This window comes from Ornithodoros turicata, chromosome 2, assembly GCF_037126465.1.
Source record: "Ornithodoros turicata isolate Travis chromosome 2, ASM3712646v1, whole genome shotgun sequence".
NCBI lineage: Eukaryota > Metazoa > Arthropoda > Arachnida > Ixodida > Argasidae > Ornithodoros > Ornithodoros turicata.
Genome location: NC_088202.1, coordinates 46,757,323 through 46,775,619, shown reverse-complemented (window position 1 = coordinate 46,775,619; position 18,297 = coordinate 46,757,323). Strand labels below are relative to the sequence as shown.

At 45.4% G+C, this 18,297-nt stretch overlaps 1 protein-coding gene across 1 annotated transcript; it reads left to right on the top strand.

The window, feature by feature from the left end:
• Positions 1-556: 556 nt before the first annotated feature.
• LOC135385362 (very low-density lipoprotein receptor-like) lies at positions 557-2,221 on the top strand. The gene is made up of 2 exons (XM_064614652.1): positions 557-686; positions 792-2,221. The coding sequence occupies exons 1-2, from the start codon at positions 636-638 to the stop codon at positions 1,857-1,859; spliced, it is 1,119 nt and encodes a 372-aa protein (XP_064470722.1). The 5' UTR covers positions 557-635; the 3' UTR covers positions 1,860-2,221.
• Positions 2,222-18,297: the final 16,076 nt, after the last annotated feature.

Here is an 18,297-nt window from a genome sequence, read left to right as displayed (position 1 = left end):
AGTGTTCAAATCTTGCACATTGAAATAAAGCGTCATGGGTGCACACTGGTGTCCGTGTATTCACTTCGCGATTAAAATTTCGATTCTCCCATTATTATGCACGCGAATGCTATGGGGACAATACTCCACACGTCGCTTGACTAGCCGTATCGGCGGTCCTATACGACGTCCATTTCGCATAATTTTCTCTCGGTTAGCAGGGGTGTACGAGCGTAGTTTAAACATGTCCGGGAGCAAACGAGTACGTACGTGAGACGAACCCAGCATCCGCAACGCCACGTTCGCTGGATATTGATGGGCGGTTAATGGTGCTGTGAGTACTGGATTCACACGAAAGTTTCTGAAGACAGTGAAATCTACTGGTCTGGTGAAATCTACTACTATCTATGTTTAGCGGAGATTAGCAGAGGTAAGTGAACGAATGTAGTCGTGCAGGACTTATTCGTCGTCTGCTTTCCGCATGAGCCTTTGCTCCGAGCAACAAGCAATCTCAAGGACATTCACCGGAAACAAGTCGGACATCCGCTACGTTTCTAACACAGCTCCAATCGCATGTAGAATTTAGTGTGAAACATTGTGTGCAGTGGAGGGGCTGACATTAGCGGATTCGGTCGCTCGTTCAAGATCTCTTGAAGATGCTAACATTCGAGTGGGTACTCTTGCTGGTTGCAGCCTCGCTGCTAACGGTAAGTATGTAAAATTTCGAGCAGCTATAGCAATTAAATTATGTTACACTGTTAGAGTATTTTATATTTGGTTACTTAACGTTCAGGTTCCATATTTGAACACAGGGTTATAGCGCAGAAGCTAGATGCTCAGGGTTCCTTTGTGACAACGGGAGGTGCATTCGCGAAGGGTGGAAATGTGACAGAGAAGCTGATTGCCCTGGTGGGGAAGATGAACTTCAGGGTTGTCCCGTTCCTGATTGCGATGAGGAAACGTTTTTGTGCAAGCCATTGAACAGTTGTTTACCCAAACGGTATGTCTGCGACTTGGACAATGACTGTCCCGACGGGTCCGACGAAGCTGACTGCGAAAGTCGCCCTTGCGACGGCTTCAAGTGCAAGAACTCTAAGTGCATTAACGGCTACTTTCAATGTGATGGCAATGACGACTGCAGAGACGGTTCCGACGAAGAGAACTGCCCTGTTCTACAGTGTGGTGACCCAAAGTTGCTCTGTGAACCCAGGAAGATGTGTCTTCGGGAAGCGGATATCTGCGATAAACACAGCGACTGTCCCGATGGCTCAGATGAACGAAATTGCGAGGAATACGACTGCGGAGAGTCGAGATTCAAGTGCGCTAACAACAAGTGCATCAACAAAGACTACAAGTGTGATGAGGAGGATGACTGTAGTGACGGTTCTGACGAAGTGGACTGCCCTCTGCCCGAGTGCGAAGACAGTAGGCAAGTTTGTGCACCTATGTATACGTGTCTTGATTCAACCGATGTCTGCGACGGAACAGAGGACTGTCCTGATGGTTCTGACGAGCGAGACTGCGAAGAGTACTGGTGCGGCGTAGGAATGTTCAGATGTGCAAACCACGATTGCATTAATAATGCCTTCAAATGCGACGGAGACGATGACTGCAGCGATGGGTCCGATGAGGAAGGCTGTCCCGTACCCGAGTGTACCAAAAAGCAATTCCTTTGCATACCAGGAAACCTATGTTTGTCAGCGAACGACGTCTGTGACCACGTAGTAGATTGCCCAGATGGCTCCGACGAACGCAATTGCGAAAGCTCCGAATGCGACGGGTACAAGTGCGATAACAACAAGTGCGTGAGGGACGAGTTCGTCTGTGACGGAGATGACGACTGCGGCGACAACTCTGATGAAGCAAATTGCACAAATTAAGATTGAAAACTGCTCCCTTGCTCTGCAATCTCCCACGCTTTGATTGTGAATTTATGTATGTTACCGCGATAATTGGGACCCGGTCCTACTGAATCAGCTGATACATTGCTTTTCTTCAGTTGTCAACGCACTGTTTATTTTATCTTCGGTTTTGCCTTGACAAGTCAGCCAGAAAGGACGGCTTGCTATTCCTTGTAAATAATTCCTTAGTGGGTAGTCATGTTCATGGGGTAGTTAGAGTAAGGCGATGTGGGGTCAGAGGTCGTCGGCCGTCCGACGTGAGTCGGTCTGGATGTGCTTTACTACAAAATGACGCTTAGCCAATGTCGTAAGTGTTCTGAATAAATTTCTATTGGCTTCAATGGTGTCATTTCTTGTTCTACTTAAGTTTGTTGGTACTTTGAAGTTGTCTACGCGCCCTTGACCTGCTGTTTTTGGTTTATGTGGTCAACCCGATGGCGAGCTGACCCAAATCCAAGGCTCCTTACTGTTGCTTAGCGCAAGACGTACGTAACGGTATATCCAACGCAAGACGTACGAGCAACGCCACGGTAGATGGTTGCGTAATCCGTAACGCTTGGTAAAGCAGACGTCACCAGAAATGGGGACGCCAGAAATTGTGGTGGACGGGTATAGGAGGGCGCGCAGAGACCAGGAAACAGAGCGAGTAAAATGTAAAGCGTTTAAGCGAGTAAAGCGAGTGGGGTTTTCGCCGACATGCCGAGACGATGTAGGATGGTTGGTTGCCCTAATTCACGTCAATATTCGCCAGGCATCCAATGTCATATGATTCCCAGTGACGAGACGAACAGCTTTTGATGCCACGAAGCAATCGGACCGTCGGAATGGAAAGACGGTGCGATGCCACCGACTGCTCGTGTATGTAGTGAACATTTCCACTCTTGCGGTTACGAAGGGGACGCCGAATCTCTTCAACGTACTAGACACCGAGCTCAGTGTCGTGTGAATCAAGGTGTAACGCCATCACAATACCTGTTCACACCGGGGAAAGAACATCCACCTAAACGCCGCAAAAGTGTGAGTACTTTTCGTTACTGGGGCTAGCAAAGATCTCTCAGTCCGTGTGACCCAAATGCTATCAGATTTCAGGATTCCGTAAATGGGTTAATTCTTATCTGCGTGACTTGGAACCTTGCGGCCGCTTATGGCACACAAGAGAGAGAGAGACAGTAAAAAAACGAAAAGACAACATAGAAGTTACCGAATCAAGTCACTAAACTCAGGTGGTGCACTGTTGATAATAATAGACTTCGTTTAGCATGATTTTAAAAACAGTACTTTAACAGAATATTTATATTGAACATATGTATCCGTTCTTTTCTCTTCACTCATCTGCTTTCATGGTTAGAACTTCCACAGCGGAGCCTGAAACCCCGGAGGTGAGACAGTATGGTCACTGCAACCCACTTTTCCGACCAGACAAATGCTGTGCAGCCTCCTTCCAGATTCCTCTTTGCAGCATTGTCTTGCCTAACATTCGGGCTCTGTATATTGTACACAAGTTTTTCTTTTCTGTTTTTTTTAATTTGATTTCAGTTTGCTTGATCATGCACAGATATGATATTGAGGGGGCATTTTCTTGTGTACACCTGAATAAGTTAGGATGCTTTTAAGAGGTGCAGACTTTTGTTTGTTATCTTGTAACCATCGCTCAGGTGGATTACATCCATTTGGACTGGAGTTGCATACTGTGTTATTCATTTTCTTTTCTCAAACCAGGGCGGCCCATGTGTATGGCAGCTGAAGTCTTTCATCGGGTAACATACCAGAACAACTCTAGCAAGTGCTCTGCAGTTCACCTCTAAAATAAAGAAACCTACGTTTTATGCACTATGTCCTCATGAGATTGTGTTCCTGCCACAACTCTGCACTTTATTTTACATTACCAAAAATAACCTTACCAACCATTACCATATCAGTGGTGCACTGCTGTGTTGAACCAGTTCAACTTGCTCTGGGCATCCTGTATCTGGTTGGAGTTGTCAAAACCTGCGATAACTGCATGTATTTCGAACTAATATGTGTCACTAAACCTGATGTGATTTATTTTACCCTGTTCTCCTCTGGTATGGTTGCCCTGGGTTATCAGTATGCTTCGGTGAGGAAACGGGGCAGAGAATGCAGCACAAACCAAGTGCTCGAATGTAAACGCCCCATAGCTAATTATGCACTACTTATTCATACTGCGGACGTTATATCTGATGTCATTTATTTACAATCGTAGTAGTCCGCGCAACAGATGGATAGCGCTGACGGTCTCTCTCATGGTGTCATTCTGAGTACACATAGCTCTATGGGAGTTTCGCTAACTGCCTATATATACCTGGCGCCATACCTGGTAATTCATCTGTGGAAAGCAGGACGGAAGGTAAACAGTATATCAGCTCCTTATTGCATTGCTTCCATGCTTTGAAGTGGAAATGCCCACCCAAGCTCATCGCGATGAGTTAGAAGAAGATTCAGAATTTTGAATAGGGCAATCTCATATTCAGGGATACCACTCAATTTCTAAATAGTTCCCTTTCTTGCTTGATGGATAGTTTGAACGTGTCAGAAGGAATTGAAGCATTTAAGTGCCTACAGCAAGCGTATGGCAATGACTTTGCACGTTTAACCAGGAAAGGTGTGTACCCGTACTCCTGGATGAAACGCTTTGAAGCCTACAATAAAGGATGCCTGCCGGCCAATGAGGGTTTTTATGATGATTTGAATGGTACACACATCAGCGATGATGAGTATACTTTCGCACTGGAAACATATAATCATTTTGATTGCAAGTCACTGAAAGATTATACTTTGATCTGTTTGGAAGGCGATGTCCTGCTCTTGTTAGATGTTATGCAGCCTTTTAGACAGCTTTCTATGAAGACATATGACTTGGAAGTGCTGCACCACTTTGTCAGTCTACCAGGATTCAGTTGGCAGGCTGCACTCAAGTATACAAAGGCTGATGTCGAGCTGCTCACAGATGAAGGTATGTCAATAACAACGCTGCCAATAACAAATACGAGCTGATATAATCTTTTAATTCATTCAGTGCTTCCACACGTCAAGCGTCCTGGAACAGCTGGTCGCACCAGTGCGACCTACGTTTCCATTTTTTAATTTCTATTTCTATTCTATTCTAATAACATTGTGCAAACTTTGACCCAGAGAAACTACAGAGTTACATCTCATATTGAGATGTGAACAGTCTTTATGCCAGTTGCCAAACTTTGCCATTGCCTATCGGAAGATTCGTGTGGGTGCGCGAATGTGAATTTTCGAGTTTGGACATCATTAGCCATCGTCCGGATGCAGAGTATAGCTACATTTACGTGTGCGACCTCATTAAAGGGACGGTCTCGTACACCCTGGCCCATCCACAAAGCGTACCATTCGATTCCTCATTGCTGAAAACGTAATACTGTGAATTCACTCGTCCAGAATCGTCACGGTTATTAAATAAACGAATTAAGTTGATAAGAACAGCGCCAGCACATTGCGATTTCTGTTGGCAACAGCGATATCCGCTACGATGGCAGACCGCTTATTGGATGAACAAATCGTCTGCTCTCGCGCCTTTTTGCAGCGGTGAGAGCAGACGACTTCCAAAAGGTGCTCGAGGATCACGGTGACGGCAATAAATTTGCTGCATGTGGTCTGGTCAAACGAAAGACGCGTATTGTAAAATGTGGCCGAACAACAATGTCAATACGTCTCGCATCTTCATTTCGAGCGGGAGTTTATGTGGATGACTCCACCTAATAAAGGCAGTTGACGCTTATTTACTAACTTGTCTCGTATCGTTCGGTATTTTGAGCACTTCTAGTTCGTCTTACCTGCGAAAAGAATATTCCGTATGGAAGTGGTGGAAACGTAACCCGGGTGTATAACAACTCTTTTGTCGACGACAATGTGACGAAAGTGGATATAGAAAAGCACCTGTTGGGAGTCACATACTCGAAGCATCTTCAACAAAAGGTCTGATTGTCACACGTGTGCGTGTACTCCGCACGTTTCGTTCACGATGCATATGAGGTAAGAGACGTTCTGCGAGCACGATATGTACGGGACGGCGCCGGACGCAGCTCAAACTAAAAGATGTCGACCGTCACGCAGTCAACTGTTAGCGGCAACGGTGTCCAAAGAACTGGATACGCGCAGTATTGAAATGTAGGTATTACTTTGTTGATAATGTGTACAGAAATTGTCGGCACCGCACGAAACGGCAGTCCCGCGTACCTCGGTAGTATTGCGAGAAGGAAGTGCTTGATCCAGCAGGCTACATCAGTTTGTTTTGCATATAGCCTCTCTAAGGTATTATCCCTACCGGAGCAGTATATCGCCAAACTATGCTCAATAATGTTGTCTTGTACCCCTTCAGTAGCTGACATTAACTGATGAGAGTGGCACTCCTTCCTGTGCCAGAATCAACACCTATTAATGGGTCACAAATATAACAACTCCAATTCGCAGGCTCCACAGCTCTATTTAATTTTTCCCAGCACATTGCTGATGTGAGAAAAGTATTGTATAATATAAATATGTAAGTTATATCCACAAACCAGTGTTGTGATTATATGATGTTCAAGCAGCAAAAGACAAGACAACCTTGTTGACAGGACAGGACGACAGGTTGCTCAGAGCTTGCTGCTTGAACATCATTATGACTACCCGATACCAACAACCCAATTTTAACACAATTGGTCAGTGCTGTGAACGTACATTACAATAAGGGACAATAAAAGATGACTACATAAACACTCAACTTCCGCAACCTTTATATTCAACGTGCTGGACATGTTAGTCTGCAACCCCTGATATCGAATCAAAATGTGAGCCAGTATGGGCTCATGAACACACCGGTGCAACATGAGCAAAAATAAGACTGATGACATGTCGACAAGTTGCAAACCGCTGTTCCATCTTACAAATTTGTCATGGACGTCTAGGTATTTTTGATATTTTTGAAAGTTTTTAAACATTTCCACATCTTGTATATTCAACGTGCTGGACATCTTAGTGTGCAACCCCTGACACAATCAAAATCTGAGCCAGCTAGTATGGGCTCATGAACACACCGGTGTAACATGAGTAACAATAAGCCAGACGACATGTAAACATGTTGCAAGCCGCTGTTCCATCTTACAAATTTGTCACGGACGTCTAGGTACTTTTGATATTTTTGAAAGTTTTTAAACATTTCCACATCTTTTATATTCAACGTGCTGGACATCTTAGTGTGCAACCCCTGACACAATCAAAATCTGAGCCAGTATGGGCTCATGAACACACCGGTGTAACATGAGCGACAATAAGCCAGACGACATGTAAACATGTTGCAAACCGCTGTTCCAGCTTACAAATTTGTCATGGACGTCTAGGTATTTTTGATATTTTCGAAAGTTTTTAAACATTTCCACATCTTTTATATTCAACGTGCTGGACATCTTACTGTGCAACCCCTGACACAATCAAAATCTGAGCCAGTATGGGCTCATGAACACACCGGTGTAACATGAGCAAAAATAAGACTGACGACATGTAAACATGTTGCAAACCGCTGTTCCATCTCACAAATTTGTCATGGACGTCTAGGTATTTTTGATATTTTCGAAAGTTTTCAAACATTTCCACATCTTTTATATTCAACGTGCTGGACATCTTACTGTGCAACCCCTGACACAATCAAAATCTGAGCCAGTATGGGCTCATGAACACACCGGTGTAACATGAGCAACAATAAGCCAGACGACATGTAAACATGTTGCAAACCGCTGTTCCATCTTACAAATTTGTCATGGACGTCTAGGTATTTTTGATATTTTTGAAAGTTTTAAACATTTCCATATCTTGTATATTCAACGTGCTGGACATCTTAGTGTGCAACACCTGACACAATCAAAATCTGAGCCAGTATGGGCTCATGAACACACCGCCATAACATTAGCAGAAATACGGCTGTTCCATCTTGCACATTCGTAATTCGCGTCTAGGTATTTTTGATATGAAATATTATAATCATCAATGATGATAAGGGCTTATTCGATGCAGAAGCATGGTCTTTGATGTCGATATGTTGGATGGTCCTGAAAAGGGCTTTTTTTTTTCATAGGCCAGGGGTAATTGAAGACGTTGACGTAGATCAGCTTATCCTTGATTTTGTCATTTGCTCCAGGTTGTAATGACATGAATGGAAAGCCTTCACTTATCACGTTGACAACCTCCTGCCGCTTGAGGGAATGGATAGAGAGAGCAGCTTTCTTCATCTGTCTATCAATGTTCTGATACATATGACGAAATGCCCAAATCTGAAATTTTGCACAACATACCATGAAACACACATTTTTATATGCAAATAAAAAGGTGCACAACAAAAACAAACCTTACAACACCTTTCAGGAGAATACAACACCATGTGTACGTGACGGATCGAAACAGGTTCCGGATTGTGCGAACAACACATGCTGGTATTGGCGAGCAGTGGCTACACACACACCTGCGATGTTTGTACAATTTAGAATGGTGTCACGATCAGGCGGAACATATATACGCTAAAAGTGCGCTTTTATGGATGCGTCTTACCCGTCAATCGATTCCGGATCATCCACTGCTTTCACTGGCTAACCACGTTGTTGTGGCAAAGGGTCAGTAGCTAAGGTTCGTCGACGTCCCCGGTTCTTCAATCGATCGGCGCCGATGAGCTCATCTTCACCGCTTAGTGACAGGGACCCGTCACTATCGCTAAATTTGCTATCAGACGTTACGACGTCGCGCGTGACAACTTCCAAGCGCAAAGCGCATACACCTCCGACTGTATTGTGCATTGCGCTTCGGTCGCCCAATGGGCGACCTGCCACCATAAATACCATAACCACGTCACATGTGACGTTGCATGAGAGGGAGTTGAATCCAGCAGCGACTTCCGTCGTCTGCTGTCACGGCATATTCCTTCAAATTTCTCGAAAACCACTTCGTTGTTCTGGTTGAAACTTCGCGACTGTGTTTCTGTAGCACTCTTGAATATAATTTCAGCTAAGTTTCGGAATCGCTCGATCTGTACGAGACCGTCCCTTTAAACCCCACAGAGCTACACCAGAAGACCAGGTATTTCCCACTAGTTCCCGTGAAGCAAAAGGTTGACGAGAGCTGGTTGCCAGAGTACCAGTTGGCTCTAAAAGACCAGTTAAATTAGAAACCTGCAGCACAGGGTAAGTTACTTCTCACTTGTAATGATGAAACAGAGTATGTTGTGCATAATTGTTTGCTGAGCCTATATTGCAAGTTAGGTATGCGAGTGAGCCAAATTCATAGTGTGTTGAAATTTCGCGAGGGCACAGTCTTTGGTCCGTACATCGAAATGAACATGAAGCGACACACTGCAGCGCAAACGGACTTTGAGAAGCAGATATTGCAGTTAAGTTGTAATGCTCTTGATGTCAGAACACTACTTTCCTCCAGGCGATTTAGATAAATTAAGATAGCATTCACCAAAGATGAGGCCGAAAGATATAGTTCCTCAAATGCATTCCATTTGAAATTTGAGAGAACTCATGTTCTGAGGCCTGAACAACATAGAGGGGAGGCTACAGCTGGCTAACCTTTTCAGTGACTTTCATCTTTCATCGATTTGAAATTTTGTCAGAGAATTGTACGTTGTATAAAATGAAGAAAAGGAAGGTAAAATGTAACATTCCATTGCAGATTGTTTTTTGTGTTTTAGATTATAGTAAGTTGATAATGTATGAATTTGTTTATTGCACTCTCTTGGAAAAGTTGACATGTCCCATTACCACCATATATGCGGATACCGATTATATCATTGGTGTGTTCATACGTCAGAGTATGAAGAGGAAATTAAAAAGATCGCATATGATCACCTCGATGTTTCGTCCTATCCCACTGATCACCCATTATATAGCAATCAAATAAGAAGCGATTGTACCGCTTCAAGGATGAGACGCGAGGTAGGATAAATGAAAAGGTGGTTGCTCTGAAAGCAAAAATGTATTCCATCCCATTGAGTGATGATAGTCATATTGCTAGAGAAAAAGACATCAAGTAAAGTATTGCTCGTAAGGAATTGCATCACGATGTAAGTATATAAAGATGTTTTGTTTGATAGAGTGAAGGTAAGTCATCCGCAAAGAGTCATATGTAGTAAGCACCAATGCATGTATACATGCCACCGCATGCCGTATGACGGTAAGAGATACCTTTTTAATGCCATTGAGTCATATCCATATGGAAGCTACGAGATTGGTAATGAGTAAGTATATTCTTTATGTGTGTTACATGTACTGTCTTGCGTTCTGTTTCTTCTGTTTCAGGTTGTGAAGGTTTTTCGGCTGCGTTTTTCTCCTTCACCTGATTGGCATCATAACTGGCACAATTCCCAGCACTACTGGCATTACAATTGGCAATATAATTGGCTTTAATAAATATATTTCAACGTGTACTTTTTGTATGCTCCTCTTTGGATGTATGTACATGTTATAACCACACGGTCAGTCCTCAGCCCACGTGCCACACGCGGGAAAAAATTCGCGAGTTGGCATTACCATTGGCAATATAATTGTGTTTAATAAATATGTAATTGGCTTTAACAAAGTATATTTTCAACTTCTACTTTTGTGTGTGGCTCCTCTTTGCATGGTATAAGCGCACGGACAACCCTCCGCCCAGGCGCCGCTGCCGCACGCGGGAGAAAATTCGTGAGTGAAGTCGGCCCAGACGCGACGGTGGACACTGCCCTGGTGGCGGGTGTAGTCGTCCTGCAACCTACGTATACTACTGGCAAGATTGAAAGTTGAAGCGTGTGAAATGCCCAACTCTATACGTCGTTACATCCAACAAAGCACCAAGACACACCGGTGGATATGTGTCATTCGTCACTTTCCCGGAGCTAAGTGGGGAATGAATGAGGAGTCAGTCCCTTCTGGCCCCCCACCACGCTTGTGCACAGCCTCCCTGTATAACCGTAAATGTCCTGACCACATTGACGTCTTCACTGCTGGACCTACCACACGGGTGTGTTCGTCGTGTCTTTTGTCGTCGCATCTGATGCAGTCTCCCGTGGATATCGTCTCTCACATCCTACGTCGTCAACATCGGCGGAGCTGTATGCTATTCTACTCTTTCTGCAGCAGGTATCCCAAGTTCTTCCACGTGTCTGGGTGGTCTACACCGATTCACAGTCTGCTCTGCAATGTGTGGCAACGATGCTGCTTCGTGGGTCGCAGGCCTCTATCGTAGTACACATACTAAGTTCAGCGTCTACATGATGAAGGGCATCATATATCCCTGCAGTGTATTCCTGGTCACTGTGGTTTAAGAGGCAATGAGGAGGCTGACAGAGTAGCAACGGCGGCCCATGTATTCCCGAAAGCCATACTCACTGTGCTGTCGAAAGGTGACAGAAGGGCCCTGCTAACTGCGTGGTTTCAATCTTTGGCTCTGTAGCAATGGCGCCGGGATATCACGGCTCAGTGTCTGATGTATTCGGTAGACCCAGATATGCCATTTTCTTTCCCTGCTCGTTTATTACGCCATTTTACCTTCCTCTGCCTCAGTTTGGCTTTCATCCCACAATCAAGTGCAAGATCAGACGCTGTGACAAAGCCTCTCTTCCACCTGCGGTGTCGTGGCGGACACCGAACACATTCTTATGGAATCTGCACTCCACAAGGGAGGATGCACTCCACACTGTCCGCAAGGGAGGATACTGTGTGACGAGCTTGCCCGTATCAGCAAGAGGCCGCTCAATTTAGCTGCACTCATCGGCCCCTATGAAGATCCTGTGCTCCACCGCCTGGTTCTTCATCTGTTCATGGACTTCCTGTCGTCCACTGGATTGCTCCTGACGCCTTAATTATTTCTCATATTTTCATCCTTCCTTCATCATCTTCCTATAATCTTCCACGTGTAACAGGGGTAGGGTTCCACACCACCGCGGTGAAACACCCCATCTCATCGTCATCTATTCCCATGTATCCAAAGGTATGATAATAAATGTCTAACAGACGTCTAAATTTGGACGACTTATGACGACGCTTATAAGTCGGAAATTTGCCTAGTAAAGGTCACTTTTTTACCCCACTAATGTGAAGAGCGTGTCTAATTTAGTCGAATTAATGATAATTGGCAGGGATATTCAGGAGCTATCCCATCGGAAAAGATAGCCAAACATCATGCTCTACGGAGGTCGCACAGAATAGCGCACGATGAATTTTTCAGCGCAATCTTTGTCAGTCCGACAAAGGGTGCGTTCCAAAACAAACCCTCGAGTCGAGTAGGTCACATGACCGAGTTGTACCATGTGACCACAGAGTACGCACCCGGTCGAGTAGCTTTGGGAACGCATGGAGAACACCGACCGAGTTAAGATGGAGGCCGGTGTCATCACCGCTCTCATCTCGCGCGCGTCAGATTTATTTTACAGAGACGACGATAACGACGACTGGGAATGTATTGTGAGCTGTTTACGGGAGTCACCATGCCCCGTCAGACATAGTTGCACTCTGTCTTGTCGGCCCAGTGGGCATTTGGCTTTTTCAGCACTTTGTGTATGTATAGTTACTTGTTGCAGTTACATTCAGAGATTCCTTGTCTGGTACTATTTCTTCCAAGACACTGCAGAATTATTCTTAAGCCCCTCTATTGGGGAATGAAAGGGAAAAGCAACTGACATTGTCGTGATTTGTTTGTTATTTTTTTGTGGGATGGGAGTTTTCACGTACCATTAGCTACCCCAAATGCATATAGTGGATACATCCCGTTGCATTTCGTAGTAAAAAGAAATAATAAAAAAAGAGAAATGGTAACACCATGACGACAGAAGATGAAAAATACAAAAGGTGGAAGCTGCTGGTTAGAATCCTGGAACTGAGGTAGTGGTGCGGACGTGGTTTGGGTCACGGAAATGTCCGCGGCGTCGGAGTCGAATGTGAGCTGAACGGCTGAAACAAAACATCCCAGGCAGCACAATGTACTGAAAGTCAAGTGCAATAGGGGTGGAGGGGTAGGTGGAAGGCCTTGAACAGACTCGTGAAACTAAATAAAGTTGATAAGACACATACCGTCCACACCCATTGCACTCGACTTTCAACACATGGTGCTGCTTGGGATGTAATCAGAGCGCGATGAAGCGGTTCTGATAGCACACGTATCGCGGAGCGCGCAAACGCCTCATGCTTCATTTATCTTGAAAGAAGTCTGAGCTTGGGCGAAAAGACGGGAAATTCGTGACAGAGCTCTGTCGTGTTGTCCCTTCCTTCCACAGCTCAGAATTTAGCCAAGTTCCACCCAAGCATTTATCCACCAGCTAGCCTGCGCCTATGGTAGTACATATTTTATCTGAAACCTGTTCACACGAACGTACCGACAAACCATCTTACAACTGTGAAGGTAAAGGAAGAAAAGTAAAATTTCATTTAAAATCCCATTTCCAACACACGCACACAAAAGTAATAATAATAATAATGCTGGACAGTAATAGCCCTTGCTCCTAATATAGTTTTGAACGATTCACATAGAGCTCCACCTTTACAAGGACCACGTGACTACAAGGCAGTGAAACATTGCAGGGCAGCTGTTAGTGGACATATGCTAAATAGATAATGGAAAAGCAACGTACATGGAGACAAAATAGAAAAGCGCACCAGCGAGACTCACTTTTTCCTGGGAAATGTATCCGGCTCGCATGTCTTTGGGCGTTCGCCTGGTCCTCAAAAACCATGTCGCACAATCCGCATAGGAAGAGTGTTGCCATTTCAGTGTCCAGTTGTGTATTGATAACCCGTCGTGGAGGTCGAGGCTTTTTGACAACCACACGTTCAGCTGGTTTCGATGCCGCGCTTTCGCGGAAAACAGCAGACGACCAAAGCATGACGTCATTACTCGGGCGAACCTTCACTGACCGGCCTTCGGAGGAGAGTTGAATCGAGTTAACTCTCTCCTTACTCTACCTTGTTTTGGAACGCGGGTAGTGACGTCATCGAGTTACTCGTCCCGGTTTTGGAACGGCGCTTCGGGTAGAGCGCTACTCCCGAGTTGACTCGAGTAGGTTTTGGAACGCACCCAAAAGGAGGTTGGAAACCCAGCCCTCCCCGACATCGCAGAAAGAGATAAAACAAGCACGGCTTATCACGTCCGACTTTCGCGGGGATAATGCTTTCCCTCTCCCAATTTTAGGAACTGTTACTTTTTCTACTATCATTCTGTGGGCTGGCTTCGGAACCTCCTTTCGTCGCACTGAGAGCGATATCGCTCAAAAGGTCATCGCGCGCTATGGTCCGGTGCTCCGAAAAGCATGATATTCGGCTATTTGTTCCGATAGGATAGCTCGTGAATATCACTGTGAATTATCATGAATTTGAGGGTGCGTTCCAAAACAAACCCTCGAGTCGAGTAGGTCACATGACCGAGTTGTACCATGTGACCACAGAGTACGCACCCGGTCGAGTAGCTTTGGGAACGCATGGAGAACACCGACCGAGTTAAGATGGAGGCCGGTGTCATCACCGCTCTCATCTCGCGCGCGTCAGATTTATTTTACAGAGACGACGATAACGACGACTGGGAATGTATTGTGAGCTGTTTACGGGAGTCACCATGCCCCGTCAGACATAGTTGCACTCTGTCTTGTCGGCCCAGTGGGCATTTGGCTTTTTCAGCACTTCGTGTATGTATAGTTACTTGTTGCAGTTACATTCAGACATTCCTTGTCTGGTACTATTTCTTCCAAGACACTGCAGAATTATTCTTAAGCCCCTCTATTGGAGAATGAAAGGGAAAAGCAACTGACATTGTCGTGATTTATTTGTTAATTTTTTGTGGGATGGGAGTTTTCACGTGCCATTATAGCTACCCCAAATGCATAAAGTGGATACATCCCGTTGCATTTCGTAGTCAAAAGAAATAAAAAAAGAGAAATGGTAACACCATGACGACAGAAGATGAAAAATACAAAAGGTGGAAGCTGCTGGTTGGAATCCTGGAACTGAGGTAGTGGTGCGGACGTGGTTTGGGTCACGGAAAGGTCAGCGGCGTCGGAGTCGAATGTGAGCTGAACGGCTGAAACAAAACATCCCAGGCAGCACAATGTACTGAAAGTCAAGTGCAATAGGGGTGGAGGGGTAGGTGGAAGGCCTTGAACAGACTCGTGAAACTAAATAAAGTTGATAAGACACATACCGTCCACCCCCATTGCACTCGACTTTCAGTATACATCGTGCTGCTTGGGATGTAATCAGAGCGCGATGAAGCGGTTCTGATAGCACACGTATCGCGGAGCGCGCAAACGCCTCATGCTTCATTTAGAAGTCTGAGCCTTCAAAGAAGTCTGAGCTTAGGCGAAAAGACGGGAAATTCGTGACAGAGTTCTGTCGTGTTGTCTCTTCCTTCCACAGCTCAGAATTTAGCCAAGTTCCACCCAAGCATTTATCCACCAGCTAGCCTGCGCCTATGGTAGTACATATTTTATCTGAAACCTGTTCACACGAACGTACCGACAAACCATCTTACAACTGCGAAGGTAAAGGAAGAAAAGTAAAATTTCATTTAAAATCCCATTTCCAACACACGCACACAAAAGTAATGATAATAATAATGCTGGACAGTAATAGCCCTTGCTCCTAATTTAGTTTTGAACGTTTCACATAGAGCTCCACCTTTACAAGGACCACGTACGTGACTACAAGGCAGTGAAACATTGCAGGGCAGCTGTTAGTGAACGTATGCTAAATAGATAATGGAAAAGCAACGTACATGGAGACAAAATAGAAAAGCGCACCAGCGAGACTCACTTTTTCCTGGGAAATGTATCCGGCTCGCATGTCTTTGGGCATTCGCCTGGTCCTCAAAAACCATGTTGCACAATCCGCATAGGAAGAGTGTGTCCATTTCGGTGTCCAGTTATGTATTGATAACCCGTCGTGGAGGTCGAGGCTTTTTGACAACCACACGTTCAGCTAGTTTCGATGCCGCGCTTTCGCGGAAAACAGCAGACGACAAAAGCATGACGTCATTACTCGGGCGAACCTTCACTGACCGGCCTTCGGAGGAGAGTTGAATCGAGTTAACTCTCTCCTTACTCTACCTTGTTTTGGAACGCGGGTAGTGACGTCATCGAGTTACTCGACCCGGTTTTGGAACGGCGCTTGAGGTAGAGCGCTACTCCCGAGTTGACTCGAGTAGGTTTTGGAACGCACCCTGAGTGAATTCGGCACGCCCTTCATATTGGTAGGGTGAAAAAGTGACCTTTACTTGGCAAATTTCCGAGTTCAGTTCGCGAATATTTACATAATTAAACTTGGAGTACATGACATTCACATTAGGAGGTGGCAAAAACCTAATAAGAACAAATGGTGTTGACCGCATGATTCTAGGTGGCGTAGTTTTTTTATTATAATTCAATGACACGTTTTCTGGGACACCCTGTATATGTAAGCATCGGAGAGCGTGCGTGCGCCGTGCGTCCCAGATATCGCGGCGCGGTGAGTCACGGCGGTAGCGCGCTGCGAAGGTGACGTGATGCGACTTTGTGCATGAGGTGTGGTGCACATTAGGTGCACATGAGATGTGGTGATGCAAGTGGCGGGAGTGGAAAGCAGAAGACGCCAGGGCCCGTTTGAACGAAACTCCTTTGAGTGCAACACTCGTTGAGTGGCTTGACTTCCGACTCAGAAGAGGCTGTGAAGATTTCTAAACATCTGAACAGGCCGGGTTCGAGTTGCAATGCATTTATAAGAGATAGGTTCGAAATATTAGCATATTATATATGTCAAGAACTCTTAAACACAGAGAAAGAGAAAGAATCGTAGGTGTTAAAGTCTGTTCACAATGCGTAGCCAGCTAGCTGTCGCTCTATTTCAGCTGCGAGTACCAAAGGCTGTACAGCTACTCAACTTCTTTTTTTTTTTTTTTTGAGTCCTCGTCTCATTGTGCGTGCTGTGTGAATTTTACGTGCATGTGTCATAACATGCCTTGTGTATGCCCTATTATGTCCTAGCTTATGTCGCGGAAGTTACGACCCTTTCGTGTGAGGTGAGTAGAGTAGTCTAGTAGAGTCTAGTAGATGTCTCCCAATAGCCCTAATGTCTAGGGGAGTCCCTCTAGCCTTCCTCTAGCATAGCCAAGGTTACGCCACCTAGACGTCTCAATTTAGACATCTAACATCTACTCCTAGCCCAACTTTAGACCTTTTATATGCCTGGCTGAGGCGGCTTCTAGCCCCGTACTAGCCCTTAATTAGCCATAATGTCAAGGATTATACCTTCATTAGCGTTTACTTAGACCAGACCTAAAAGATTTTCTGTATGTATGTACAGCTCCAGGAACATGTACTGTGCGTGTGAAAGTGACGTGCAGTAGCTCACACATGAATCACATTTTGACAAAACTTTATTTTAAGTAAAGGTAAAACACTGCAAAAGTCACCAGCTTATGCACTTTACGTTCGCGGAGCATTGAGACAAGACAATGATGGTACTGCGCTTATCAAGGGCTAGACATTGACTAGATAATGATGTTCATAATATCACAACGCATATTGTTGAACTTATATATGAATAATATCGCAATATCAAACACGGGGAAGGTCTTGAACATCCCTCTTGGGTACACCGACGAGGACCGTGTCGTTTATTTGGCAGATAAGGGCGTCGTAGCCGCCATACGTCAAGTTCGTCACATTTCAGATCAATATGTACCACTTCGAAGTGTCATACTAACCTTTAGGTCGAACAAGAATCTACCCAATAAGATCCATCTAGGCTTTTCCTCTTACACTGTTCATGATATGTGGAAGGGCCTGTTCAATGCTACCGGTGTCAACGGTTTGGCCACCTCGCCCGAAGCTGTTGTGGGTCTTTACTTTGCAAGATCCGCTCGGGCCCACATGAGCCGAAAGAATGCACAGCGCGACGTCAACCGAAGTGCGCCAACTGTGCGGGCCCGCACACCGCCTCTCATTCGCTATGCCCACGAAAGCGTACAGCTACCAGACGATTCCACGCTCGTGTGCTCAGAGCCGACAAGCCCCCTGTTCTTAAAGATGCTCGTTACAAGTCCGGTTTTCGTGCTGGAGAAGGTGCAGTCTCAGACCCCAAGTCACCTCGTGAAGTGGGCCCCCAAAAGTTACCTATGCGATCAAAGTCCCGGTCCGACTCGTGCTACAGTATTGGAGCACAGGGTGATAACGGAAGCCGTAGATTGCCATTGCAACGTTCAACCGCCGCCGCACAAGGCTCAACTTACGCTGATCTGGTACGGCTCCCAAGGAAGACGCCTGAACCTCAGGTTCCGCCACAGACACCCCGTCGCATAAGGCAACTGCAGGCCCAACCCCCGCAAGATAGTGCCACTGGCACTAGCACCATTCTACGTTTAGTTCTACCGCTTTGAGAGCAATTCTGGCACGCTACGCTGAGGCTGC